Source organism: Eulemur rufifrons, chromosome 6 (genome assembly GCF_041146395.1).
Source record: "Eulemur rufifrons isolate Redbay chromosome 6, OSU_ERuf_1, whole genome shotgun sequence".
In the NCBI taxonomy this organism is placed as follows: domain Eukaryota; kingdom Metazoa; phylum Chordata; class Mammalia; order Primates; family Lemuridae; genus Eulemur; species Eulemur rufifrons.
Window position 1 is genome coordinate 37,224,648 of NC_090988.1, and position 27,110 is coordinate 37,251,757.

The 27,110-nt window shown below is 45.8% G+C and overlaps 1 protein-coding gene across 1 annotated transcript; it reads left to right on the top strand.

Annotated features, from left to right (window-relative positions):
• The first annotated feature begins 269 nt into the window (after positions 1-269).
• On the top strand, positions 270-27,110 carry VSTM5 (V-set and transmembrane domain containing 5). Its single transcript, XM_069469062.1, has 4 exons — positions 270-360; positions 26,310-26,636; positions 26,749-26,889; positions 27,016-27,110. The coding sequence occupies exons 1-4, from the start codon at positions 270-272 to the stop codon at positions 27,057-27,059; spliced, it is 603 nt and encodes a 200-aa protein (XP_069325163.1). The 3' UTR covers positions 27,060-27,110.

The window sequence follows — 27,110 nt, forward strand, 5'->3', positions numbered from 1 at the left end:
AGTGTGTGCATTCCCATTCCTTCCCATATTCATATTCTCTCTCCCTGCCTCCCTCTCCATCCCCTTCTCTCTCTCTCTCTCTCTCTCCTTGGGAACTGGTTCAACCAGAGTACAACCAGCTCATCTGCATTAGCCCTAGAGAACCTGCAGGAGCCAGAGGAGGAGGAGGAGAGCGAAGGCGGCGCGCGGGCGGCGGCGCGGCGAGCTCACAGCCCGGCCCGCGCCGCCGGAGGAGCCGGTGCCCAGCCCGCGCCGCCCAGGGCTTGCTCATGAGGCCTCTGCCGAGCTGCAGGAGGAAGACCCGAGCCATCTCCCTAGGACTCTTCGCCCTCTGCCTGGCCGCAGCCGGCTGTCTGCAGAGTAAGCTCGGGCGCGGGGCGGGGGCGCGGGCGGGTCGCCCACCTTGCCGGGCGGAGGGCGCGGCAGGCTCGGGCTGGGGCTTCCGCGCGGGCTGGGCGCGGCCGGAGGAGCCGGGGCAGAGCAGAGCGCCCCGGCGCCCTGGGCCACTTCGGGGCGCCGGCCTCACCCGGGGAGCCCGCCGGCAGTTATCAGAGCCGGAAGCCGGCCCGGAGATAACCGGCTCCCAGCCCGGTGGCCGTCTCCTCTGCAACAATTTTGATTTCTTTTTCCTGGAATAACCAGACTGCAGCCCCCAAGGGCGCACGGACCCCGCCCCCTACCGTGGGCCCCGCTCCGCCCCTCCGTGGGCTTCCCGGGGCATCTGCGCGTTCCGCGTGCTTCCCTGGCCTTTCAGAAGAACCCCAGCAGCCTGCTCCTGAGGAAAAAGGGCTCTGGGGGTATGGGTTGGGCGTTGGGGCCTGAATTCCTCAGGCCGAGATGGTCCTCACCACCGGAGCGCATGGCAGATGGATTTGGGTGGCCGAGTCCTAGAATCTGCAGCCTGGTGAGTCTGTAAGGCACAATCCCACAAACTCCCACGACACAAACAGCAGATTATAACGCAGTTTTTAGTTTCTCATTTAATTATTAACATCATCATTCCCATCTTACATATGGCCAACTGAGGCTCAGAGAGTGACCGGAGCAGGGCCACTGGAGGTGAAAGGACCTACAGTAAGAGCCAGCGCTTATTAAGCACTTAAGCCTTCCCCAGCCGTCAGACTTCACAAGATTCATGTCATTGAATCCTCAGGGCAACCGTATGAAATAAGTGCTACTCTTATTCCTGTTCACAAGTGAGGAAACTGAGAGGCAAAAAAGTTGTGTTATTTGTACGGGGTGCCCAGCGACTTAGTGGTGAAGCCAGGACTCAAACTGAGCAATCTAACACTCGACCTTTACCCTCTCTGGCTAGAACCCAGCACTGCAGGCTGCAAATCTCAGAAACCCTGTAAAACTGGGGCATGTTCCTTTGGCGGCTGTGAATCAAGAAATAGCTGGTGGTTAGTCTTTGCAGGTGTGTGGGTGTGTTTGTCATTGCAGTGGCGTTTTCTGTTGTTTTTCAACCCCCTAGCACAGGTTTCCAGTCACCATTCTTAACCAGCATCGGTAGATGCCAGCCATTTGCCACAGCATACGATGCAGTCATTCGTTCACACGTTGACTGCACCCTCTCCCTGCAGGAAGTAGGCCGCAGTGCATACTCGATACATTGCTTCACAGCTTTGTCCTCGGGAAGCTTAGGGTCTCACGAGGAAGAAAAAAAGAAAACAAGATTGCAAGATTTCCACCCTTGGAGTGGCAAGCCTTGAGAGGCAAAAGGCACCTCACTTTGGGAGCCCTAGAGACTCAGAACCCAGACTTGGGAAACCAAAGCAAACCTTTCTTAGGGAGCCTCACCTACCCAGACCTAACATATGGATGGAGCAGCCAGGGGAATGGGACAGAGGGAATGCACGGTGTCCCAGACAGAGCACAGCATGTGCAAACCTGGAGCACAGGTAAAAGTTTGCAGTTATCCATGGACTAGACCTGTCTCTTGCACAGCTGCAAGCACTCTTTTCAGCTCTGGGGCCCTAGCACTTGCCCAACGCTAGCCACCTTAAAAGGTGTTGAGTGAATGTGTGCCCGCAGGAATGAGGCCTGTGCTTTAGGGCCAGTCCTAAGGATGTAGATAGAGGGGGCCTCCTTCCTCTCGCCAGCTGCCTCCCTTCGCTGCCTCTCCAGCCTCTGTCAAAAGCTTTCATCCAGAAACTCTGGTATTCATCATTTACACTAAAGTCTGTGTTAAAGCATGCCCGCAACACACAGAGACAGCCTGTGCTTGAAGTCTTTCCTCTATAAATGGCACTGTTATAGACACTAAATGTTTGTGTCCCCCACTCCCAGCCCAGATTTATATAGTGAAGCCCTAACCTCCAATGGGATGGTATTTGGAGGTGAGGTCTTTGGGAGGTAATTAGGTTTATGTGAGGTCATGAAGGTGGGGCCCCCATAATGGGGTTAGTGTCCTTATAAGAAGAGAAAGAGAGACCAAATCTCAATCTCTCTCTCTCTCTCTCTCTCTCTCTCCCCCTGCCATGGGAGGACATAGTAAGAAAGCAGCTGTTAGCAAGCCAGGAAGAGGACCCTCTCCAAAAACTGATTCTGCTAGCACCTTGATCTTGGACTTCCCAGCCTCTCCAGAACTATGAGAAATAAATAAATGTCTGTGGTTGAAGCCACACCAGCCAGTATGTGGTAATCTGTTACAGCAGCCTGAGCTGACCAGGACAAGGACTTACAGGCTTGTCCCCTCGGAAAGCTGACAGGCCTCCCCAGCAGGCCAGGGTGAAGCATCTTTCGACAACCCTTGTCCATGTCCTTTCATATTAGATTAGCCCTCAGGCCTAATAGTACCCAGCGCTTCCTCTTATTTGGAAGCAGATCAGTCCAAGACCATAGTAGGACTGTTTAGCTAATGGCCTGGGCCCCAGTCAACTTGCTTCTCTTGTTGCAACCCCAGTTTCTAAGAAGCAGCCAGCTCCCCCAACACACACACACACACACACACACACACGTGTGCGTGTGCATCCTTTAACACTGTGGGGCAGGGCTGGAGGAGGTGGCCCCCGTGAGTCACTCACAGCCCAGTCCCCAGGAAAATAGAACAGGGTAAGGGCTGAATCCGGGTCTGAGGAGGAAGTGGGCAGACCCAGAGTAGCCACAAGCAGAGTGGAGCTGTGGGTTCTGGGCTTAGCTGAGGATGGGGATGGAGGAGAAGGGGAGGGAGCTGGTGTAGGAGGAATCCCCTTGAGGTCCTCAGGAGACTTCCAGATCCATCACCCCTGCGACCAGGCAGCCTCCATGTGGCACACATTTCCAGAGCACCTCCTATGCTGTGCCCAGCTCTGCGTGCTGGCCCCTGATGAAACAGAGACAAATGAGGTGTGAACTTATTCTGCACTGGCCTTTTAGATTTATAGAAAATAGTCTTGCCTACATACAAATGGACCCACTGGAAAAAGTGAGTTTTCAGTGTACTTTTTAAAAAATGCAATCATGCTGTGCTTGTTTTTCAGCAACTTAATTTTGACACCATTTTTTTAAGCTCTATCCATGTTGATAAAGCAATGCATTCCTTTCAACTGCTGTACATATGTCACCATGTAAATATGCTACTTTTTACTTAGCCACATCCCCTGATGGCATTTAAGCTTTCAGCTTTTAGCCCTCACTCCGGGGAGAGACAGACCCCTAACACAGGGTGATGTGTGGAGTGCTAGTGATATGCCCAGGGACAGGCACCCCCTGCACACACACCTCCCCACGGGGTTAGAACTCAAAAGCTACCTGGAGGACTAAATTGAAGCAGCTGAGGGAGAGGGGGAGTCAACCAGAAATTTCTTCGTTCCTGATCTCAAAGGGCCTTCCTGAGTGTACTCCCTGCAGGTCTGGGAGAGGGACTGGGGCCGGGGGACCCTCTGTTCTTCATTATCCCCAGGTCCTAAGGACAGCTATATTCTTCATCCACTACAGGACTCCTTTTTTTTTTTTTCCTTTTAAAACATTTTAATTATCTAAAGTCAGGATGCATGTTACAAATCAGTAGCTTTGGTGCAATCTCTTTGCTACAATCTCTTTTGGCCTGGACTGAAGTTGAGCCCTTCCAGAGAGGACGTGTGTGGCTTCTGCCAGTCACTGGGGAAGCCTGGGGAGTCAGAAAAAGCTTCCTAGAGAACGTGAGGTTGGGTTTTGAAAGACTGAGCAAGTGTATACAGCAGGACAGGCTGGAGAAGAGCACTGAAGGCACACAGCAGGTGCTCACAAAATACCTGCACAATTCCTCTGGGGGCCTCGCAAGAGAAGAGGGAGTGGGTGTTGCGCTGGCATGCACCTGTTGGAACTTAGCCAGTGCCCCCTCAGAGACCCCACCGACACTGCAGCCCCACAGCTTGTGCACTCAACGTGCTGCTCTTCCTGTACCTGGGTTTTCCCTGAAGAAACAGGCAGGAAAGGACGTACTTATCCAGCAGGAATGGGAGTGGGAGGCAAGGGGACTGGCAAATTCAAAGTTGGAAAATGAAATGTTTGCTGGGCTGGGAAAGCACCAGTCAGCCCTGTGGGCAAAGAGGAAATGACACACTGGGCAGTAAAGGGAGCACAGGACATTCCTTGGTCAAGGAAGCACACAGGCCTTTCCCCCTGCTGAGATGCACCCCGGGGGGCAGCTCAGCCTGTGCCATGCTGGCCCCAGAGAGGAGCCCCGCTGCAGAGAACCCCCAGCTGGCAGAAGGGAAGGGTCTGAAGCACCAATTGCAGTCCCAGAACTGCCCGTAAGCCCCGTATGTGAGGTCAGCCTTCTTCTCTGAGCACACTGGGCAGAGAGTGGGTGAGCTTAGTGGTTCTACACCAAGGCTGCACGTTAGAACCACCTGGGGAGCTTGCAAGAATGACAGATGCCCACGCCCTACTCCAAACCAATGAAATCAGTATTTCTGAGGGCAGGACCCTGGCACTGCGTCGTTTTGCTTTTAAGCTCCTCAGTAATTCCAGTGTGTGCCCCGGCAGAAAGCTACTGGACTAGACCATCTCCAGGTCCCCTCCTTTAGTCTGGCCCTATGGACACAGCTTGTCAGGCATGTCTCCCACCTCCTGTTCTCAGAACACCCACCGTTGTGTTGTAGAGTCTCGCCTATGTCTGATTTGTGGTTTTATCCTGACAAACCTGTAAATACTTTTCCACCAGGCTTAGGGCAGGAGACAAGGCTGCTTGGCTGTGAAGTTTGCTTCGGTTCAAGAAACAGTTGCTGAATACCTACGGTGCTTGGGACAGCATGCCAGGAGCTGGGGCCTGCACTGGGGGATCGAGTAGCCCGGAGGGGAAGTCAGAGCTGGAACCTATGATTTAATGTCAGATGCCCTGGGGCACTGAGAAAAGCAGTTAGCTTGGTTTAGAGTAGGGAGGAGGCAGCCTTCACGGCCAAGTAGGTGGTAGTCAGGTGAGCAGGGAGAGAGAAGGTTCTTAGCAGTGGAGTATGTGACCGCTAGCAGCTTCTCTTGTCATAGGCCAATAGAAGGGGTGACCATTCTTTAGTTAAACCAGATTTTTCAGCTCCTGTCTGTTTCCCTGTATTCAATCTAACGAGTTGCCTGACAGTTAAGGAAATGGAGCTTGAGAAGGTCTTGGGGGGAAGGTGCTGGAATAATTCCTCTGATAGACCCTTCACTAGTGCGAGAGGAGGAGGGACACTTGGGTCCCTTGGCACCAGGCACAGGCAAGGGAACCTAACGTGAAGCTCCTCTAACTGACTGTCCTTTTGTACTAATAGGAGATCCTCTCCCCGGGCTCACTGTGGGGCTGGATCATGTTCCTTTGGGAAGCCAATGCCTAGAACAGAACACCAGGACTCCTCGCTCCTCTCCCCATCAGCCACGCCTTCTCCATACTTTGGGGTAGGATTTCAGGGATTCTTGAACCAGAACTTGCTCCTGTATGTCAGGTAGTTGGTCAGTTTGCCAGCCCCTGCGTGAAGGAGTCATCCCTAATGTCACATACTGCAGTGCGCTGCTGATTCAGGCCTAAGCACAATGAGGTGCCTGCCGCCCCTTCTAACACGGGAGACGGCAGTCACTCATCTAACTCGAGTGCAAGGCAGGCCGCAACTCTGCTGTGGGAGCCTGGCGGGGCTGGCAGAGGAGACTGGAAGCGGGAACCTGAGAAGCGGAGGGGTGATCTGAGCTGAGGTCGAGTGGATAAAAGCCCAGTGGGAAGCGGTCCACAGTTTGGTACACCTGGAACTGGGGTGGGAGGGAGTCGTGGGAGATGGGGAAGGGAAAGAAAACTGGGACCAGATTACTGAGATCTTTCAGAGCCAGGGAAGACACAGCCAGATGTGTCGCTTAGAAAGATCACTATTAATAGCCTCCAGCCAACTAAAGGGAAGAAAAGCCAGTATCTCCTGAGTTTTTTATAACTGTTAATAACAATTACAGGACAATGCTAACTGTGACTGTTTACTAAGCACTTTGATGCCAGGTGCTGTAACAGCTGCTTTCGATTCATCTTCACAGAAATCCTGCAAAGAGGCACAATTGGTCCCATTTAATAGGTGCAGAAACTGCAGCTCAGAGAGGCTAAGGGGCTTGCCTAAAGACATTCATTCATTCAGCAAGTGTTTGTGGGAAGCCCACAGGGCCAGGCACTGTGCTAGGCTCTGGGGATTCAGTGGAGAACAAGATGGGCCAGCCCCTGTGTTCACTTAGCTGACAGTTGTAGGAGGGTGAACCGTTCATCAAGAGGAATTACAGCAGAGTGGAAGAGACATGTTGCTAGAGCGGAACAGGGAACCATGGGAACACAGAACTAGGGCCCCTCACCTGGTGCTGAGGAACTGGGGAAGGCTTCCTGGAGGAAGTGATGTTTAAACAAAAACCTAAAGGACAGAGAAGAATTGGCCCATTAGTTTCTTTGGAGGAGTATTTACTCTAACCTGTGGTACTCTAACTCACCTATGTACCTGAATTATCTTTTGATCACTCTGTAACCCTCTTCCAAGTGCTTTCAGGCATCCCATAAAGTCCCTCCAAAAGAATTGTCAGGAGATCACACCACCTCATTTCTTCCCTTGTCTTCCTGTTCAACACATTTACTGACCCTACCCTCCAGTTTCCCAGGCCGGCCACTGGCCCCGGCCTGGCCGTACGTCTTGCAGCCCAGCTTCTCAGAGGGCAAACCCCTCCAGTTCCCCACCCACCAATATTGTGCAGGGTGAGGCAGTCACCACCATCATGCCTGACTTCCTTGGCATCTGATTAGAATCAAGGCAGTGACATTTCCATAGCCCGTGGCCTTTCAGAAAAGAGTCCACCCTTCCAGCAAGAGTGGCTCTTCTTTGTGCCTAGAAAAGGTGTGCTAGAAAGATTCCGGAAAGAATTCCACAGAGAGGAATTTCAGGTCACCCAATCTCTTGCCACACTTTCAGAAAAGAATCACAGCTTTACAAATGCTTATTCCAGTTCTATGCCTACCATGTGATCTGGATGGAAGAACCTGCCTCCCCTACCTAACATCCCAGCCCCCAGTCTCAGATCTACTGGGTCAATCCCTGGTACAACTCCAGCTTCTGCTTCTGCCTCCTGGGGATGAGGAGCTCACTACTTTAGTAAGAAGCTCTGCACATCTTCAAAGAATTCTCATTAATAACAGCTAGTATCTATTGGGCGATCACCAAGTGTTAGAAACTATGATAAGCTCTTTACGTGTATTGTCTCCTTTAAACTTTACTCTGCTGCAGGAGGTGGGCACAGCACTATTACACTGTCTTTATTTCATAGGTACTGTAACAGAGGCTGAAATAAATTAAGTGATTTACCCCAGGTCACTCAGTTGTTTCTAGCAGAGCTAAATTTTGAACATAAGGCAGTCTGACTCTCGAGTCCATGAATGCATCCATTCTGCAAACACTGCTTCAATTCTGTTCCCAAGAACCTGTCTTCTTTCAGTCCTTACCCACGGGCCCTCATTCTGGCTATGATTGGGTGTCCAAAGACTTCCCTTCTCCAAGATAGGAAGTACTATGCCACAGGCTTGTCCACAGGGGGCTCCCTTGGCTGGCAGAGGTGACCGTAGCAGTCTTGGTGAAGGAGAGGAGGGGCCTGGCCTGCTGAGATCCTGAGAGCATCCTCGGTGCCCCCTTTGCCCTAAGGTCTTACAGAATCATTTCTGCCAGAGTTCTAAGATTGTAGTCCTGGGACCACTAGCAGCATCACCTAGGAACTTGTTAGAAACACAAACTCTTGAGGTTCACCTCACACCTACTGAATGAGAAACTGGGGATGAGGCCAGAAATCTGGGTTTTGACAGTCACCTCCAGGTGATTCTAATGCAGCTAAATGCTGAGAACCACCAAGTTGAAGTATTGGAGAGGGTGGAGGCAGCAAACAGAATCACTCAACCTACCTGTTCTTCCTCTTAAGGCCCCAAAGCATCACTAGAAATAGGACCATCCAGGTACAGTAAAATTTGAGGGACACCAGAAATAGTCCACTTCCCACAAATATCTCACTGAAAGGGCTGTCACTAGTGTCTCAAACATTCCTCTTTCACACACATTCCTTTGACTTTAGGCTTTGTTAAAGTGCCCCTGTGAAGAAGTTATATGTAAGTGGCCTTGAGCTGCTAACACCTTAGTGTGGATTAGCTCTGTAGTTATCAATCTTGGCTGCACACAGGAATCACACGGGGAGTTTCATTAGTCCAGGGTAGTGTTTTTATTTTTATTTTTTTTATGCAACATGGATGAACTTTGATAGGGTAGTGTTTTTAAAAACTTCTCTAGATGGTCTAATGTTCCATTAAGATTTGAAAATAACTGGCCGGGTGCAGTGGCTCACGCCTGTAATCCTAGCACTCTGGGAGGCTGAGGCGGGTGGATCGCTCAAGGTCAGGAGTTCGAGACCAGCCTGAGCAAGAGCGAGACCCCGTCTCTACTAAAAATAGAAAGAAATTATCTGGCCAACTTTCTATATAAAATATATATAGAAAAAATTAGCCAGGCATGGTGGCGCATGCCTGTAGTCCCAGCTACTCGAGAGGCTGAGGCAGTAGGATCGCTTGAGCCCAGGAGTTTGAGGTTGCTGTGAGCTAGGCTGACGCCACGGCACTCACTCTAGCCTGGGCAACAAAGCGAGACTCTGTCTCAAAAAAAAAAAAAAAAAAAAAGATTTGAAAATAACTGGATTAGCTGATTCAGTCCTTTCCAACTGGAAAACTAGATACCTGAAGGCTGGAAACAAAAGCCACAGAAGGGCAATGCATTTGTTTACTAGGGCTGCCTTAACAAATGACCACAACCGCATAGCTTAAACAACTGAAATTTATTGTCTCACAGTTCTGAAGTCTAGAAGTGTGAGGTCAAGGTGTCAGCAGGGCTGATTCCTTCTGAGGACTGTGAGGAAGACTATTCCAGATGGTTTGTTGGCTTGGGAATTCCCATCCATGTGCCAGGCACTCTGCAGGGTTCTGGGGCTGTAACAGGGAACCAAATAGGAAGTTTTAAATGGATTAAATTCTTTTAAATTTTGATTATGTTTGAATAGGTAGTATGCACACAGTCCAAAATTAAATGTGTATACTTAAACATCTCCCACTCTTGTCCTCCAGCCACCTAGATCTTCCCCTTACCCCCTGGAGCCAACTAGTTACCAATTTCCTCTGTATCTTCCCTGATAGTTAAGGGAAATAGACACAACTGTGCGTGCATTTACTTTATCTTTAAAGATGTTGATTTTGAAGTGCCTGTCAACTGTCAAGTGCAGATGTAAAGCAAACAGTTGGATTCATGAGTCTGACACTCAGGTGCAGTGCAGGTTGGTGATATGAATTTGGACGTAACTGGACTAAGAGCTGTTTGCATGGATGGGATTGCCTAGGGAGAGAATACAGAGTACAGGAGAGGGCCTAGCACCAAGCCTCAAGGAACTCCATCATTCAGTGGCAAATCAAAGAGTATCTTAGTACGTTTTCTATTGCTATAACTGAATACCACAGACTGGGTAATTTATAAAGAAAAGTTTATTTCTCACAGTTCTGAAGGCTGGGAAATCCAAGGCTAAAAGGCCACATCTGGAAGGCCTTTTTGCTGGTGGTTACTCTCTGTAGAGTCCCAAGTCGTGTTGACACAGGCCATCATCTGGTGAAGAGGCTCACTGAGAGCCAAACTGGCTTTTATAAGAGACCCACTCTAGGGATAACCCAGTAACCTGTGAACTCACTAATCCATTAATCCATGAATGGATTAATTCATTCCTGAGGGCAGACACCTCATGACCCAGTCACCTCTTAAAGGTCACACCTCTTAATACTGTCACATTGGGGATTAAGTTTCAACATGAGTTTCAGAGGGGACAGACATTCATACTATAGCAAAGAGGATGAGCCTTGGAAAGAGACAGGAAGAACACCTGGGGAGCGTGATAGCCCAGAGCCACAAACAACTCAAGCAGCAGAGAGTGGTCAGCAGTGTCCCAGGAGGAGGAGGTCATCTGCTGAGAATGCGAAGGAATTTAAAGGTCCAAAGAGATTGGAGGGAGATTGTCATAGTAACTGGGACAAAGAAAGAGTGAATTTATGTGAAAAACATAGTAAGATTGTCTAGCAGTATGGAGGCCCTCTTGAATTTGGTGATCTTGAATCTACACTGGAAACAACGAGCTTTGTTGTTCTGAAGAATGTCTGCAGTGGGACATCCTCCTGCAGGGCTGGCTACTCAGATAGGGGCAGAGAAGAAAGTACATCTGCACTGGACAGTTGATCCAGGGCTAGGGGCTTGCCAGGTAGATATGATGAGCTAGACAGGCTGGAGTTTAAAGAACTGGCAGGAGTGCTTAGGGCAAGGCAGGCCATGGAAGAGAGGCTGGGTAGGGAGGGCAGTGAGGAGGCTGGCTGGGGAGAAGTAGAGGGAGTCAGAGTGGAAGGACTGCTGAGGCCAAGAGGAGGGGTTGAGCCGGGCGTGGTGGCTCACGCCTGTAATTCTAGTACTCTGGGAGGCTAAGTCAGGAGGATCGCTTGAGCCCAGGAGTTGGAGGTTGCTGTCAGCTAGACTGACGCCACAGCACTCTAGCCCAGGTGACAGAGCAAGACTCCATTTAAAAAAAAAAAAAAAAAAAAAGGAGGGGTTGAACGCTAAGCAGGAAGGAGAGAAGGTTGTGGTCAGTACACACTGCTTTCCTGGAGACTGAGGTAGAGTAGAAGGGGATGTTCCTATAGATGAGGTTGCTGGATGGACTGTCCATGGCGGTGCTGGAGGTACCCGGGATGATGCTGTGACTTGCAGTAAAAGGTGTCAGCATGCTTAAAGAATGGAGAGGAAAGACAGGGACAGAGAGCTCACATTGTTGAGAGGGGGCTAGAGTGAAACAACCTCAAGGGAACAGGATTTTTTTTTTTTTTGGCAAGAGTATGGAGAAGTGATAGTCTGCACCAACATTGTTCAATACAAATATAATGCAAGGCACACATGTGAGCCACATATGTACATGTAAATGTTTTAGTGGTCACATTAAAAATGTAAAACGAAACAGGTGAAATTAACTTTAAAAATATATTTTGTTCAATCCAGCATATCTAAAACATCATTTCAACATGTAATCAATGTAAAATAATTATTAATCAGATGTTTTACATCCTATATTATATACTAAGTACTAAGTCTTCAAAATTTAGTGTGCATTTTACACTTAGAGCACATTTCAATTTAGACTAGGCAATTTTTAAAATCTTTTCTCCCCTATCAGCTTGTATTGTTAAAATAATAAATATACTCTTTTTGTTTGTTTTTAAAGACAGAGTCTTGCTCTGTCGCCCAGGCTGGAGTACAGTGGCACAATCATAGCTCATGGTAGCCTCAAACATCTGGACTCAAGTTATTCTCCCACGTCAGCCTCCCAAAGCACTGGGATTGCATGTGTAAGCCACTGCATGCAGCCCAGCTCAGACTAACCAACTCCAAGTGCTCAGTAACCACATGTGGCTAGCAGCCACTGTGTTGGACAGTGGAGGTCTAGACCCTTGCTTCTTGTCAAATCTTCACCAGCACTGAGGGATGCGCTATTTGGGGAAATATAAAAGACATGTAAAACTCCACCTCTACACTAAAGTGCCTTATCTTATTAAAGGCAGCTGTGGGAAAGTGAAAAGAGACTTGGGTTCCAGTCTCAGTTCTGATTTTTTACTTAGCAAAAATGTGGACATTTATTATGTCTCTGAGCCTCAGTTTCCTCATCTGTAAAGTAGTGATCAAATAAGCAAGTGCCCAGGAAGGAGAATGCATAATCCCTTGGTCCGAGTCTCCTGCCTGCCTGCACAGGTTGAGATAATGCTTGTGAAGTACTTTGTCAATTGTGTGAATGTAAATAACTAACATTTCCAAATGTGAAAAATCTGGGCCTCAAACTCAGTCTTTGCATTTTTTTTTTATTTTTAGGGTGACAGTTTTTTTATTTTTTAATTCACAAACTTGCTAAAATATTCCAACTGTTCAAAAGGGTATAGAGTGAAATTGAAAGCTTCCTTCCACTCCAGATAACCAGTCTCCTCCCCAAAGACAACCACAGGTCCTGGTTTTTAGAGTAAACTTCCAGAGATGTTCTGTGCATTTATACGGTTAATTGTGGGTTCATCTGGGTAGGTATGTGTGAATGTGTGTATACACATGTAAGTACTTCATTCAAGTGGAAGCATTCTCTACACACTGTTCTGCCCTGTGCTTTTTTCATTAGTTTTTGAGATCATCTAATATCAATACATATAATCTACCTCATTCTTTTGAATATCTCTGTAGTATTCCAAAGCATGAATATTGATTGATAATTTATTTAACTGGTCCTTTACCAGCAAACACATAGGTATATCGCCAATCTTTTGCTATTACAATTGACCATAGTATGCTTCATGACAACACTGACACATACATCTTTGCATCTATGTACCTATATTAACTGTAGAAATTCTTTAAAGTGGAATTTCCGGGTCAAAAGCTATGTGCTATTTCAATATTTTTATAGATTTAGTCATATTGCCCTCTAAGCAGGTTACACCCATTTACAATCACCACAGTAACGTTTGAGTGTAACTTCCACACACTCCTGATAACATAATGTTATCAAACTTCTTCATCTTTCCCAGTCTGAGAACAGACAAATCATTCAACTTTCCCAGCCTTGGCTTGTGATACTTTTGTATAACATCTTGTACCTAACAAGTGTTGCCAACAGAAATGGTGACTCTTGCTGTTTTGGAGTGATTTTTCTGATTTGGCTACAAATTCTGAAACCGCATGAAGGGGAGCAGCCTGGCAGCCTCCACCTAAACCTGCATGTGTCCATATCGTTGGGTCTGGCCGACTTCCCAAGGCCACTAAGCAGCAGCAAGATCAAAGGGGAGCCTCCTCCAGGATGAGCCGCGGTGGTTTCTGAGCAGTCAGGCACTGAGGGAGAATTACCACCTGAGCTAGCCAAAGGACTAGATGCCCTGTAAACAGGTGCACATCACATTGATGTCAGTATTCAACACTATTCTTTGCAGCTAAACAGGAAAGCCATTATTGGGGGTGCTGTGCTGGCCTCCTGCACAAAGCTGTTTCCCAAATTCCTGGCTGGCCTGTTTCAAGAATGGCACGAGTTAGGAAGTAACATAGATATTTTAGTTGTGGCTTAAAACTGTGCCATTTCTCCTCCTGGCTGTTTCACTGTCAGGACACTCGGGGCTGGGAAAGAGGTCCTGCCAGCACCTCCCTCCACCAGGTCCAGTGTCCCTCAGCTCAACAGCGATCATCCCTCCCCGATCTCTCCCAGTTGGCAACAGTTTGACAGGCAGGGCATGGATATCGTTCGTTCATTCTTACCAGTATATTTTGAGCGCCCACAAAGTGCCAGGCCCAGTCCTGGGCGCTGGGGGTTCCGAGAGGAACAGGTTGCGAACTCTGTACAAAGAGCTCACCGTCCAAGGCAGACCTGTGGCGCGCGTGCGCACTTCGGCTCCCCGGACCCCACAGGCCCAGGGTGGCCGGACGATGTAGGGCACCGCTGCGCCCAACGCCTTAAGCGGTCCCCAGCTGTTTGGCTCTAGCTTTGGGTTGTCCAGAAGGGCAAGCACCTGTGGTGGGCCCCGGGCAGCCCACGTGATGTGTGTAAATAAGATCGTGAATTCTGCCAGACTGTCCTTCCCAAAGCCCAGTCCAGATCTCCGCTCTGTGTGAACACCCTCGGGTGCTCACCGCCTGAGAGAGAACTCCTTCGGGTAATCTCCAGCCTGTTCGCCTCTGCCCGCCTCTCTCTGACAGATGCCTCCTGCAATGGCCACCCTGCCCATCTTACTCACCAGGTCCCAAACGTGAGAATCCGGCAGATCCCTCCTGCCTCCCTGGGTGGGCCCCTGGAATCTCGGCTGGGGTTGCGCCTCCTTTGCCGCGCTCTTAAAATCTTGTCCCTTATGCCCCAGCCTAAATGAGTGTCTTCTTCCTTCCCCGACTGCTGCACACTTCCGGGCTCATCATCAGGACAGTGAAAAGTACCCAGGATTTGAATCTCTGCTGAGCCACCTACCGTGACATTGGGCGAATCACCTAACCTCAGGGAACCTCTATTTGCTCCTCTGTAAAATGGAGATAATCATATCTCCACCAGGCCATCCCCGATGAGCCAGTGCCGGTGCTGAGCAAGCTGTGGCCAGTGAGGTGCTGGGTGCTGGGCTCAGGGACTAGCGGAAGGTCCCAGCTCAAATGGGGGCGCCTGGGATGCTGACCCCTGGGGTATGTGTTAGGGAGCCAGGGGGTTAAAGGAAGACGGCTTTGCTTCTCCCTTACCTTACCAGAGCTGGCTCTGCATTTCCGGTGCTGAGCCCCTTGGGTGCCTCAGAAATAAGTAACTGTTTATCTGGAGTTTTCTCTCTGCTCTTTGGCATTTCTTTGTTGAGACTCAGATGAGGCAACCAGCCCTGGTTTGCCCATGACTGTCCTGCTTTTAGCATCCTGGGAAATCCCTCTGTCTTGGGCAAACTGGGCAGTTGGTCAGTCACCGTGAGACCAGTGACACAGACGTGGTCAGAGAAGGGTGAGTGGTGGGGCCTGCAGCTCCTGGACAAGCACCGAGTGCCATGTCCTTTCTCAGTGCCTGGCCTGTTGCTGGGCCTTAGACACGTCATCTCTCATTCCTGGGAGAGCCAAGGCTCTGCTAAATTAAGGACTTTCTCCAGATCTCCCAGCAAGAAGGTCCCACATCAGGTGTCTCCTACACCTCACTATCACTTGAAATAATTCTTTGTAATGTGGTTCATCACTTCACCACCCCTCTCCAGTGGTTTTCTGAATTAAGGCTCCCGGGCCTGGCCAGTTGTGTTGGCTCACACCTGTAATCCCAGCACTTTTGGAGGCAAGAGGGGAGGATTGCTTGAGCCCAGGAGTTCAAGGCTGCAGTGAGCTATGATCGTACCACTGCACTCCAGCCTGGGCAACAGAGTGAGACCCTGTCTCAAAAACAAAAACAAACAACTCTTAAACCCTATGCTTTGTGACTTAATACTGGCTGCTTAAAGGCTTGATAAGGATGACAATGACAATATTGCTTATTTCCTACTTCTCAGCTGCATCTGATGATCACTTTTTTTCTAGATAAGTGGTTCCCAGTTAAATTAGGTGAAAATGAGTTATCCTAATTAAGATGTATCTCTATGACTCCTTAAACTAGGAGACCATGTCTGTGATATATCTGCTTCCTCATTAGTTGTTATTCTTGTCCACTCTGTTGTCTGGATGCATCTTTGTTGTGATTTCAGGAAATATATCCCCTCTCTTAAATAATCAATTTTTTAAAACTAAAAAGCACAACTTATGTAATTTATTTGTAAGAAAAGGAGTAACCATTCTGATATTGTATTCCAGCCCATTGCTCAGTAAATAGTTCTACCCGCCTAATGCTTGGAGTCTTTTCTCTCCATAGCTCTCTGATTAGCTCCCAGAGGGTCTCACGAGCTCCAGGACATTAGGCTTTCAGGAAGCCCTTTGGTTCAGGTTCTAGTGACTTCTGTCCTGCTAAAATCTTCGGTTCGGTGACTTGTTCTTTAAGGGAGGATATCTTTATCTATCCCCATCTAACTGAGAGATGGCTAGAAATTTAGTTCCTCTCTGTTTTCACATAGAATTCAAATGAAGATGCAAAGGTAAACTTTTAAACGTTAAACTTTGCTGGCCAGTTTGCTAGTCTAATCAGGAGCAATTAAAAAGATTTTTCAAAATACATGTTTTATGATCTATTCAATCAGTAACTGAAAAATTCAAAATTATATAAATGTATAACTTGGAAAATAAAATTCTCTTGCCATCGAATCTCTGAGGGGTAATTCCGGTTAACAGTTTAGCATATACTACTATGTTTTTCCATATATAATATGTTCATACTAGCACATATTTACACAAATATAAATGAGATCATATTATGCTGTTTTATAAATTTATTTATTTATTTAGACAGAGTCTCACTTTGTCAGCCAGGCTAGAGTATAGTGGCATCATCATGGCTCACAGCAACCTCAAACTCCTGGGCTTAAGCAGTCCTCCTGCCTCAGCCGCCCAAGTAGCTGGGACTACAGGTGCCATGACACCGGGCTAATTTTTTCTATTTTTAGTAGAGACAGGATCTTGTTCTTGCTTAGACTGGCCTAGAACTCCTGACCTCAAGCGATCCTTCCACCTCAGCCTCCCAGAGTGCTAGGATTACAGGCGTGAGCCACCACACCTGTCCTATAAATTTATTTTAACTGAGTAACATCAGAGACATCTTTCCTTGCCCATGCAAAGCTCATTCTTGTTAATGGCTTCCTGGCATCTATTTTGTAAGTGAAATCTGAGGTAGTGAACCAGCCTCGCTGAGTAGAACATTTGAGCCAAGTTTGAATACTGACCTAGCCACTAAGTTAATCTGGACATATTCTGTAATGATTTTAGTGTGAGGTGCAGAGGTGGTTACTCATTCATTCAACTTCTTAAACAGTTGTCAAGCAGTTTGCCTTAAAACCTTGGAACTGTTAATTCTCCATTTTTGCTATAAACCATTTATTCCTAATTAAATGTGCTAGATTGACAGGTGGAAAAACTCTTTGTTCCTAAAACCTAGTTAAATGCCTGGTTAGTTTGACTGATTAAGAGGAGGTTTTTCTCAAATCTTAACACATTCAAGAAGATTTAAATCATATCAAGTATCTTTTCTTACCACAATGAAAATAGAAATCAGTAACAGGAGGAAAATTGGAAAATTCTCAAATATGTGGAAATTAACACATTCCTGAATAACCAATGGGTCAAAGGGAAATCAAAAGGGAAATTAAAACAATATCATGAAACAAACAAAACTGGAAACACAACATACCAAAATTTGTTGGATGTAGCAAAAGCAGTTCTAAGAGGAAAGTTTATAGTTATAAATCCCTATGTAAGGAAAAAAGAAAGATGTCAAATAAGCAACCTAATTCTACTCTTCGAAGAACTAGAAAAAAAAAAAACAAAAAAAAACTGAGCCCAAAGTTAGCAGAAGAAAGGAAATAATAAAGGTTAGATCAGAAATAAATGAAATAGAGGCCAGGAAAACAACAGAAAAAAATCAGGGAAACTGAGTTGGTGTTTTGAAAATATAAACAAAATTGGTAAACCCTTAGTAGACTAAAAAAAAAAGGAGAAAAGATTCAGAATTACAAATGAAAGAGGAAACATTACAATGGGTACTACAGAAATACAAAAAAGTATAAGAAATTACTTGTGTTAGTCCATTTTGCATTGCTATAAAGGAAGTATCTGAGGCTAGGTAATTTATAAAGAAAAGTGGTTTATTTGCCTCACGGTTCTGCAGACTATACAAGAAACATGGCGCCAGCGTCTGTTTCTGGTGAGGGCTTGAGGGAGCCTTTAATCAAAGCAGAAGGTGAACGGGGAGCAGGCATGTCACATGGAGAGAGAAGGGACAAGGGAGAGAGGAGATGGTGCCAGGCTCCTTTAAACAATCAGCTCTCACTAATACAGAGAGAACTCACTCAACATTGTGGGGAGGGCATAAAGCCATTCATGAGACATCTGCCCCAACAGCCAAAACACCTGCCCCCAGGCCCCACCTCCAATACTGGGGATCAAATTTCAACATGAGATTTGGAGGAGCCAAACATCCAAACCATATCGCTACTGTGAACAGTTATATGCCAACAAATTGGATGATCTAGAAGAAATGGATAAATTCCTAAAATCGTACAGCCTGCCAAGACTGAATCATGAAGAAATAGGAAATCTTAACAGACCAATACTGAGAAAGGAGATTTAATCAGTAATCAAAAACCTTTCAACAAAGAAAAGCCAATGATCAAATGGCTTCACTGATGAATCTACCAAACATTTAAAGAATTAATACCAATCCTACTCAAATCCTTCCTAGAAATCGAAGAGGAGGGATCACTTCCAAACTCATTTTACAAGATCAGAAATACCTAGCTACCAAAGCCAGATGAGAATACTATAAGAAAAGAAAATTACAGGCCAATATCCCTGATGAACATAGATGCGAAAGTCCTCAACAAAATACTAGCAGATTGAACTCAGTAGCACACTAAAAGGCTCACATACCATAATCAAGTGGGATTTATCCCTACGATGCAAGGATAGTTCAACATATGTAAATTAATAAATGTGGTACACACATTTTACAGAATGAAGGAAAAAATTATGTGATCATATCAATAGATGTAGAAAAAGTGTTTGACAAAATTCAACATCCTTTCATGATAAAAGCACTCAACAAATTAGGGTATAGAAGTAATATATCAGAACATAATAAAGGCTATGCATGACAAGCCCACATCTAACATCATCACACTCAATGATGAACTTTCCACTAAGATCAGGAACAAGAGAAGGGTGTCCACTCTCACCACTTCTATTCAACATGGTACTGGAAGTTTTAGTCAGAGCAATTAGGCAAGAAAAATAAGAGACATCCAAATCAGAAACAAAGAATTAAAATTGTCTCTGTTCACAGATAACATGATCTTGTATATAGAAAACCCTAACAACCCTACCAAAAACTGTTGAAATTAATAAATTCAGTAAATTTGCAGGATACAAAATCAACATACAATAATCAGTTATAAAATAGACCTACCATTCGATCCAGCAATGCCACTACTGGGTATCTACTCAAAGGAAAAGAAGTCATTATATCAAAAAGACACATGCACTCTTATGTTTATCCCAGCATAATTCACAATTGCAAAGGTATGGAATCAACTTAAGTGCCCATCACCTAATGAGTAAATAAAGAAAATATGGTATATATATACACCATAGAATACTACTCAATTGTAAAGAATGAAATAATGTCTTTTGCAGCAAATTGGATGGAACTGGAAGCCATTAATCTAAGTGAAGTATCTCAGGAAATGGAAAAACAAATACCATGTGTACTCACTTGTAAGTGGGAGCTAAGCCATGGGTATATCTGGTCATACAGAGTATGTTCCTAAAACCTAGTTAAACCTAGGTATAATGGACTTTGGAAACTCAGAAAGGGAGAGAGTAGGAAGGGGTGAGGGATCAAAAATACCTATTGGGTACAATGTATCCTATTTGGGTGATGGGTGTACTAGAAGCTCTGACTTCACCACTATGCAATGCACCCATGTATCAAAAAAACATTTGTATCCCCTAAATCTATTGACTTTTTTTTAAGTTAAAAAAAATCAGTTGTGTTTTTATACATTAATGATGAACTATGTGAAAAAGAAATTAAGAAAACAATTCCATTTATAAAGCATCAAAAACAATCAAATAATTAGGAATAAATTTAACCAAGGAGGCGAGAGATCTGTATTCTGAAAACTATAAGATATTGATGAAAGAAATTGAAGACGAATCAAATAAATGGAAAGATATCCCATGTTCATAGGTGGGAAGAATTAATATTGTTAAAAATGTCCATATTATCTAAAGTAATCTATAGATTCAATGCAATCCCTATCAAAATTTCAATGGTGTTCTTCACAGAGATTGAAAAAACAGGCCAGGCATTGTGGCTTATGCCTATAATCCTAGCACTCTGGGAGGCCCAGGCAGGAGGATTGCTTGAGGTCAAGAGTTCGAGACCAGCCTGAGCAAGAGCGAGACCCCATCTCTACTAAAAATAGAAAAAATTAGCCGGGCGTGGTGGTGCACACCTGTAGTCCCAGCTACTTGAGAGGCCGAGGCGGGAGGATTGCTTGAGCCCAGGAGTTTGAGGTTGCCGTGAGCTAGGCTAACGCCACAGCACTCTAGCCTGGGCAACAGAGCAAGACTCTGTCTCAAATAAAAAAAAAATATTGGCCAGGATGTGGAAAAAAAGAAACCCTTGCACCCTGCTGGTAGGAATTTAAATTGATACGGCTATTATGAAAAACAATATGAAGATTCCTCAGAAAATTAAAAATAGAACTACCATACAATCCAGCAATCCTACTGCATTTATATCCAAAGGAATTGAAATCAGTATATCAAAGAGATATCTGCACTCTTATGTTCATTACAGCATATTCACAATAGCCAAGACATGGAAACTACCTAAATGCCCATTGAGGTATATATATATGGATATTATTCAGCTGTAAAAAGAAGGAAATCTTGCCATTTGTGACAATATGGATGAACCTGGAGGACATTATGCTAAATGAAATAAGCCAGACACAGGAAGACAGATACTGCGTAATTTCACTTATATGTGGAACTTAAAAAGATCGAATTCATAGGAACAGAGTAGAATGGTGGTTGCCAGGGGCTGGGGGTTGGGAGAAAGGGGAAGGTGTTGGCCAAAGGGTGCAAACTTTCAGTTGTAAGACAAACAAATTCTGGTGATCTAATGTTCAGCATGGGTGGTGATGGATGTGTTAATTAATTTGTGATAATCATTACACAACATATATATCAAATCATCATGCTGTATACCTTCAGTATATACAATCTTTGTCAATTAAATATTTTAAGTTTTTTTTTAAAAAAGATATTTTTCTGGTCAAGAGAAAATACGGAAACCAGCAAGAACCAATCAGTCAGTTTCTAGCTATATTAGCATCTGAGAAAGGGGTTGCTATTTTTGTTTTCCAGTTTTGCTGTTTCTTGGGCCAAAGTAACTGAAAGGCTCAAAATGAAGTTTCCTAAGGCTATGAAAAGGGCTGGATTAGTCTCCCAGGAGATTAATCTGTCAATAACCTTGACCAACACAGCTAACAAAAGGTGCATGACATACATAGAAGTTATGATACAGATTTGTCACTAGTTATAAATGTAGATCTCTAAATCTTACAGTAATCACTACTCCAACTGCTCATATTCAAGATCAGAGAAATCAGGAAACATAGATTTCTCCATCACCCAGGAAGGACGTGTTGAGGTTGGCATACCCATCAAGGACAGTAACTACCATGGCTTCCAGAGCTTTGAGAAAACCTCAGGTGTGTGGCCAGGCATCTGCGGTTCTGTATCATCAGAGCATTCATCATATCCCTGGGGGTTGTAGCTTTGTATATGTTTGCTGTGGCTGAACCAAGAAAGAAGGCATATGCAGATTTCTACAGAAATTAGATTCTGTGAAAGATTTTGAGGAGATGAGGAAGGCTGGCCTCTTTTAGAGTGCAAAGTGATTTTGGAATTTATATTGGGTTTATATTGGGGAAATTATATTGGGTATATTAAAAGATATTGGGTTGATTTACATAGACATTTGTCACTGACCTGGGTTCCTGAGCTATGAATATGTGGGATGAGGAATAGTTTCTCTTGGTAAATAAACAATTAACAAATACTGTGAAAAAAAATCAGGCAACGTAGACAAATAGATGATAGGTAGGTAGATAGTCACAAAGTAGAGATACAGGGTTTGGAATCAGACTGCATTGAAATCCTACCTTTATTTACTAGCTATGTGGGCATGTTACTGTCATGTAAAAAGCAAAAGAGATAATGACTGTGAAGTACATAATATAGTAACTGGCACATAAGCCTTAATTAATTATAGTTCTCTTCCCTATATGTATGTCAGCTTTTAGATGTAACTAATTTTTCAAACCACCAAAGCAGCAACCTTCCTATCAGGAAATGGCTCATGCTTCCTGTTGCTATAAATATTTGGTCATTCACTTATTCATTTACTCAGCAAACATTTATTGACCAGCCACTATATGCCAGGCATTGTGCAGGGGACCCAGGGGTGAAGAAAATACATGAATCCTGCCCTCCTAGGGCTGGCCTGGAATTTGTCCTCTGTGTTCTTCTTTAATCCAGTAACGTTAAACTCTGAACTTTGTTCTGTGTTAAAGAATAACTGTGTCACACATTGAGGGCTTGAATGAGAAGGAATGATCCAGGGAGTCATGAGAATAGTCCTTGGGTATCTGAAGGGCTCCCACATACTGGGAGAGAACTTCTGTAGTCTGCATTGCTACAAAGGGGGAAGTTTGCAGGTTGAAATAAAAGGGAGATTTCTAAATACAGTTTCCCCAAGTGGGAAAAGGTTGCCCTGTGAGTAGAGCTCTCTCTCACTATAAGGAAGAGATCAAGCAGAGATTGAATAGTGAGCTCTTTCAATTCCCACACCACCCAGTTGGGTGTTGGCCAGTAAGGTGCCTTTCACCTTGGAGAGTCTGATTTTTAGTTATCAAGCTCCCATGGGTGTATAATACCAGACCAGAACTCTTTGTCCTGGGCTTATATCCCCAAAGGTGGCCCATGAGTGGAACCAGTGGCCACCCCATGTGATACGAGCACAAAATGCAAAAAGACCACCTGTTCAAAATGATCTCACCAATCTTCCCCAATCCCAAGTTTCTCAATCTTTGGCTTTAAAACATGAGGGCCCTTGTTAAAATGCAATCCATTCAAGGAAATGCTTAAAAACCAGTGAAAGACCGTTCAAAGAACTCACCAATGGCCTGAAGAGGCTCCCACTGGCCAAATATAAGACAACCTAGCAGGAAAAATTATGATGATCATAATGGAGTTTGACATCTTAAAAAAAGAATCCATGAGTCTATAGAGACATTAAGAAAAAAAGAGTGGGGAGGTGCACAGAGAAAGAGTTTTTCTTTACAGAAGAATGCTAGCATGTAAATTTAGGGGGAATAATAAAATTGAAAAATTGTGATTTTGTATCCACCTATGAAATAACTGGCACAGGCAAGGCTCATTGGTGATGCTAAGATGTGTGTGTGCACAGTTGCTGGGTGACAGGGTGGTCACATGGTCGCTAAGTATCACCTTACAGATGGTGTACCAATGACAGGGGAAAAGGTGCTGTTGCTTAAAAAAAGAGACCTGTCAGATATCACCCAAGTGATTAAACTTAGCTTTCCCAACAATGAGGCAAACCTACATTACTTGCCTGCTGGAGTGATGAACATGAAAACATCACCTTTGCAGTATTTTTACCTTCATTCTAAATGCATCAGATTGTGGGGCATTCTGTAAGACAACTGACCTGGACTCTATAAAATGTTAATGTCATGAAAACCACACAAAAAAAGGTGGGAAAATTTTACTAAATTGAAGGAGATTAATAAGACATGATAACCAAATTCGGTGAGCAATCCTTTTTTTTTTTTTTTTTTTGAGACACAGTCTCACTCTGTTGCCCTGGCTAGAGTGCCGTGGCGTCAGCCTAGCTCACAGCAACCTCAAATTCCTGGGCTCAAGCAGTTCTGCCTCAGCCTCCCTAGTAGCTGGGACTACAGGCGTGTGCCACCATGCCCGGCTAATTTTTTTCTATATATATTTTTAGCTGTCCAGATCATTTCTTTCTATTTTTAGTAGAGACGGGGGGTTGGGGGGGGGGGTGTCTCACTCTTGCTCAGGCTGGTCTCCAACTCCTGACCTCAAGCAATCCTCCTGCCTTGGCCTCCTAGAGTGCTAGGATTACAGGAATGAGCCACCACGCCCAGCTGGTGAGCAATCCTTGATTGGATTCTTCATTAAAACAAAAAAGCAGGCAGAAAAGTCATTTTGAGGACAGTTAGAGAAATTTGAATATGTACCATATATTAGAAAATATTACACTGATGTTTAATTTCTTGAATATATTATAATGTCGTGGTTATGTAGGAGAATGTCTTGTTCTTAGGTGAAGTGTCATGATGTCTGCAACATACTTTCAAATGGTTCAGCAAAATTTTTTACTTAAAATTTTTATATATCTATATATATAGAGAGAAAATATGGCAAAGTATACATGACTTTCAACTTTTCTTTAACATTTTTAAAAATACAAATTTTGAGGAGAGAAAACATTTGTTCCTTAGGAGCTGTAACTCTTGAAAACCATTATGACTCCCAGTATTTTCAGCATGCAATTTACTGGATCATCTCCAGTCACCCAGCCAGGCCCTAGGAGAGAGACACAGGTGGGACGGGAGAGGACAATGAGAAAGGCCTGGAAAAGTGACAGGTGTGGCCACCGGGAGCTGCCCAGCAGGGGATCCAGGGCAACCGGGCACCCAAAGAGTGAAGCGGCTAGATAGGATGTGGAGTCGGAAACCACGGGGTGGGCTCCAAGCTGAAATCCTGCCGGGTTCTTTCTCCAGCCTCTGGCCAGCCCTGACCACCCCTCTCTGTGGGAGAGGCATTTGTCACATCCTGTGCCCTCCACTGCCAACTGCTGACTGATTTGAGCATGGAGGTTAAAGGTGTGAGCTTTACAGTCAGCAGCCCTTGTGTGACTCTCAGCCCTGCAGGGTGAACTTGGACAAGCTCTTTAGTCCTGCTGAGCTTGGGGTTTCTTACATGAAAGTCTTTGCTAGAATGGCAACAGGTCGTGTGAGGCTTCCAGAGATGACGAATGCAAAGCAGGAAGCAGTGGGCTTGGCACATGGGACCTACTCAGGACATGTGTAAGAACATGTACTCACAATCTCAGCCTGTGGCACTACTGTTCATCCACACACTCAGCAGAAATCTCTGATGCCTCTTTGCCTCACCTGCCCCCACATTAGCATGTCCTCCCTACTCCCAAATGTGTATCCCAAATCAGAGTGCTTTGCACTAATCTCCAAGGCAGTCTCTTACCTACCTCCTGTAGCAGCCACCTGACTCCTCCTGCTCCTCCTGCTCCTCCTGCTTCGCCTGTTTTTTTTTTTTTTTTTTTTTTTTTTTTTTTTTTTTTTGAGACAAGGTCTGGCTCTGTTGCCTGAGAGCTAGAGTGCAGTGGTGTCTTCATAGCTGACAGCAACCTCAAACTCCTGGCTCAAGCGATCTTCCTGCCTCAGCCTTCCGAGTGGCTGGGATTACAGGTGTGTGCCACCATGCCTGGCTAATTTTTCTATTTTTGGTAGAGGCGGGGGTCTCCCTATGTTGCTCATGCTGGTCTCAAACTCCTGGCCTCAAGGGATCCTCCCACCTGGGCCTCCCAAAATGCTGGGATTACAGGCGTGAACCACCACACCTGGCCCTGCTTCCACTCTTCCCCCCATTTTGTGCTGCTATGACAGAATACGTGAGACTGGGTCATTTATAATGAACAGAGATCTATTTGGCTCAGGTTCTAGAGCTGAGAAGTCCAAGATCGAGGGGCCTTATCTGGTGAGGGCCTTCTTGCGGCGTCATCCCATGGCAGAAGGGCAAAAGCACACGGGTTCAAGAGAGGGAAGGGGGCCAAACTCATCCTCTTATCAAGAACCCACTCCTACAATAACGGCATTATCCTGATCACCTCTTAAAGGTCCCCCCTCTCAGAATTGTTACATTGGGGATTAAGTTTCCAGCACATAAACTTTGGGGGACACAGTCAACCCACAGCACCCCCTTACCCACAGTAAGCTCCCCATGGCAGACGTTCTTGGCTTAATGGGGAACATCACCCTCCTGCCTGAGCCCTCCTATGGCTTCCCACCCCCTTGGCTACCTGACAGCATGGCTTGGCTCCCAGCCAGCTTTCCAGCCTCATCTGTTAAAGCTCCGAATTGCTCATTGCATTCCAGCACACTGGCCGCCTTTCTGTCCCTCAGACACCCCTTGCTCAGTCTCACCACGTAGGTTTTGCATTTGTTGTTCCTCTCTGTGAGGTCTTCCCTAGCCATCCTATCTAACGTTGTGTACAACCCCCACCAGTCACTGTTACCCTGTTCTGTTATCCTTTAAGCATTTCTTATTATCCAAAATTATCTTGTTTGCTTGTGTATCTCCTGTATGTCTCCCTTATAGAATGTAAGCTCCAGGGAGCCCTGTGTCTTGTTCACCACTGTAGCTTCTGCATTCGAACCTAGGACAGTGGCTGGCGTGTAACAGGCACTCTGCATATTTGTGAAATGCATTAATGAATTGTATAAGTTCACTTTGATATACATTCGTGTGAGTGGGCCCAACATCTGGCCCGTCATCTTGCAGGTCAGGGCGTGTCGCTGTACATTCCCCAGTCCACCATCAATGCCACTGTGGAACAGGACATCCTGTTTTCGGTTGAGTACTCCTGTCACGGCGTGCCCACCATCGAATGGACGTATACATCCAGCTGGGGCATGCAGAAGATTGTGGAGTGGAAGCCAGGGACGCAGGCCAACATTTCCCAAAGCCACCAGGACAGAGTCTGCACCTTCGACAACGGCTCCATCCAGCTCTTCAGCGTGGGTGTGAGGGACTCTGGCTACTATGTCGTCACCGTGACCGAGCACGTGGGGAGCAGCCAGTTTGGCACCATCATGCTACATGTCTCTGGTAAGGGCCCCCGGCGGGCACCTCTGAACTGCGAGTGTGTGGGAGGCCGACTGCACGATATTAAAAGCCACGTTGTCTCCGTCTTCTCCTTCTCCTCACCCCCTCCCCGTAGAGATCCTCTACGAAGATCTGCACCTTGTCGCTGTCTTTCTTGCTTTTCTCACTGCCGTGGCCGCAGTATTAATCAGCTTCTTGTGGGTTTGTAATAAGTGTGCGTATAAGTTCCAGAGGAAGAGAAGACACAAACTCAAAGGTAACTCCCTGGGCCCTGTGATAATCCACGCACGGTTTTGAGGCTGGGGGTGGCACGCGTTATCTTGTTCTAAGAAAGCATGGCGTGGCTGCTTTTCAACTCACTGACTTGTCCTTTGCTTTGCAGAAAGCACCACTGAGGAGATTGAGCTGCAAGATGTTGAGTGTTAGCCAAGGCTGGGCCCAACTGCATTTCTACCTCAAGAGGAAACCATTCTCCAA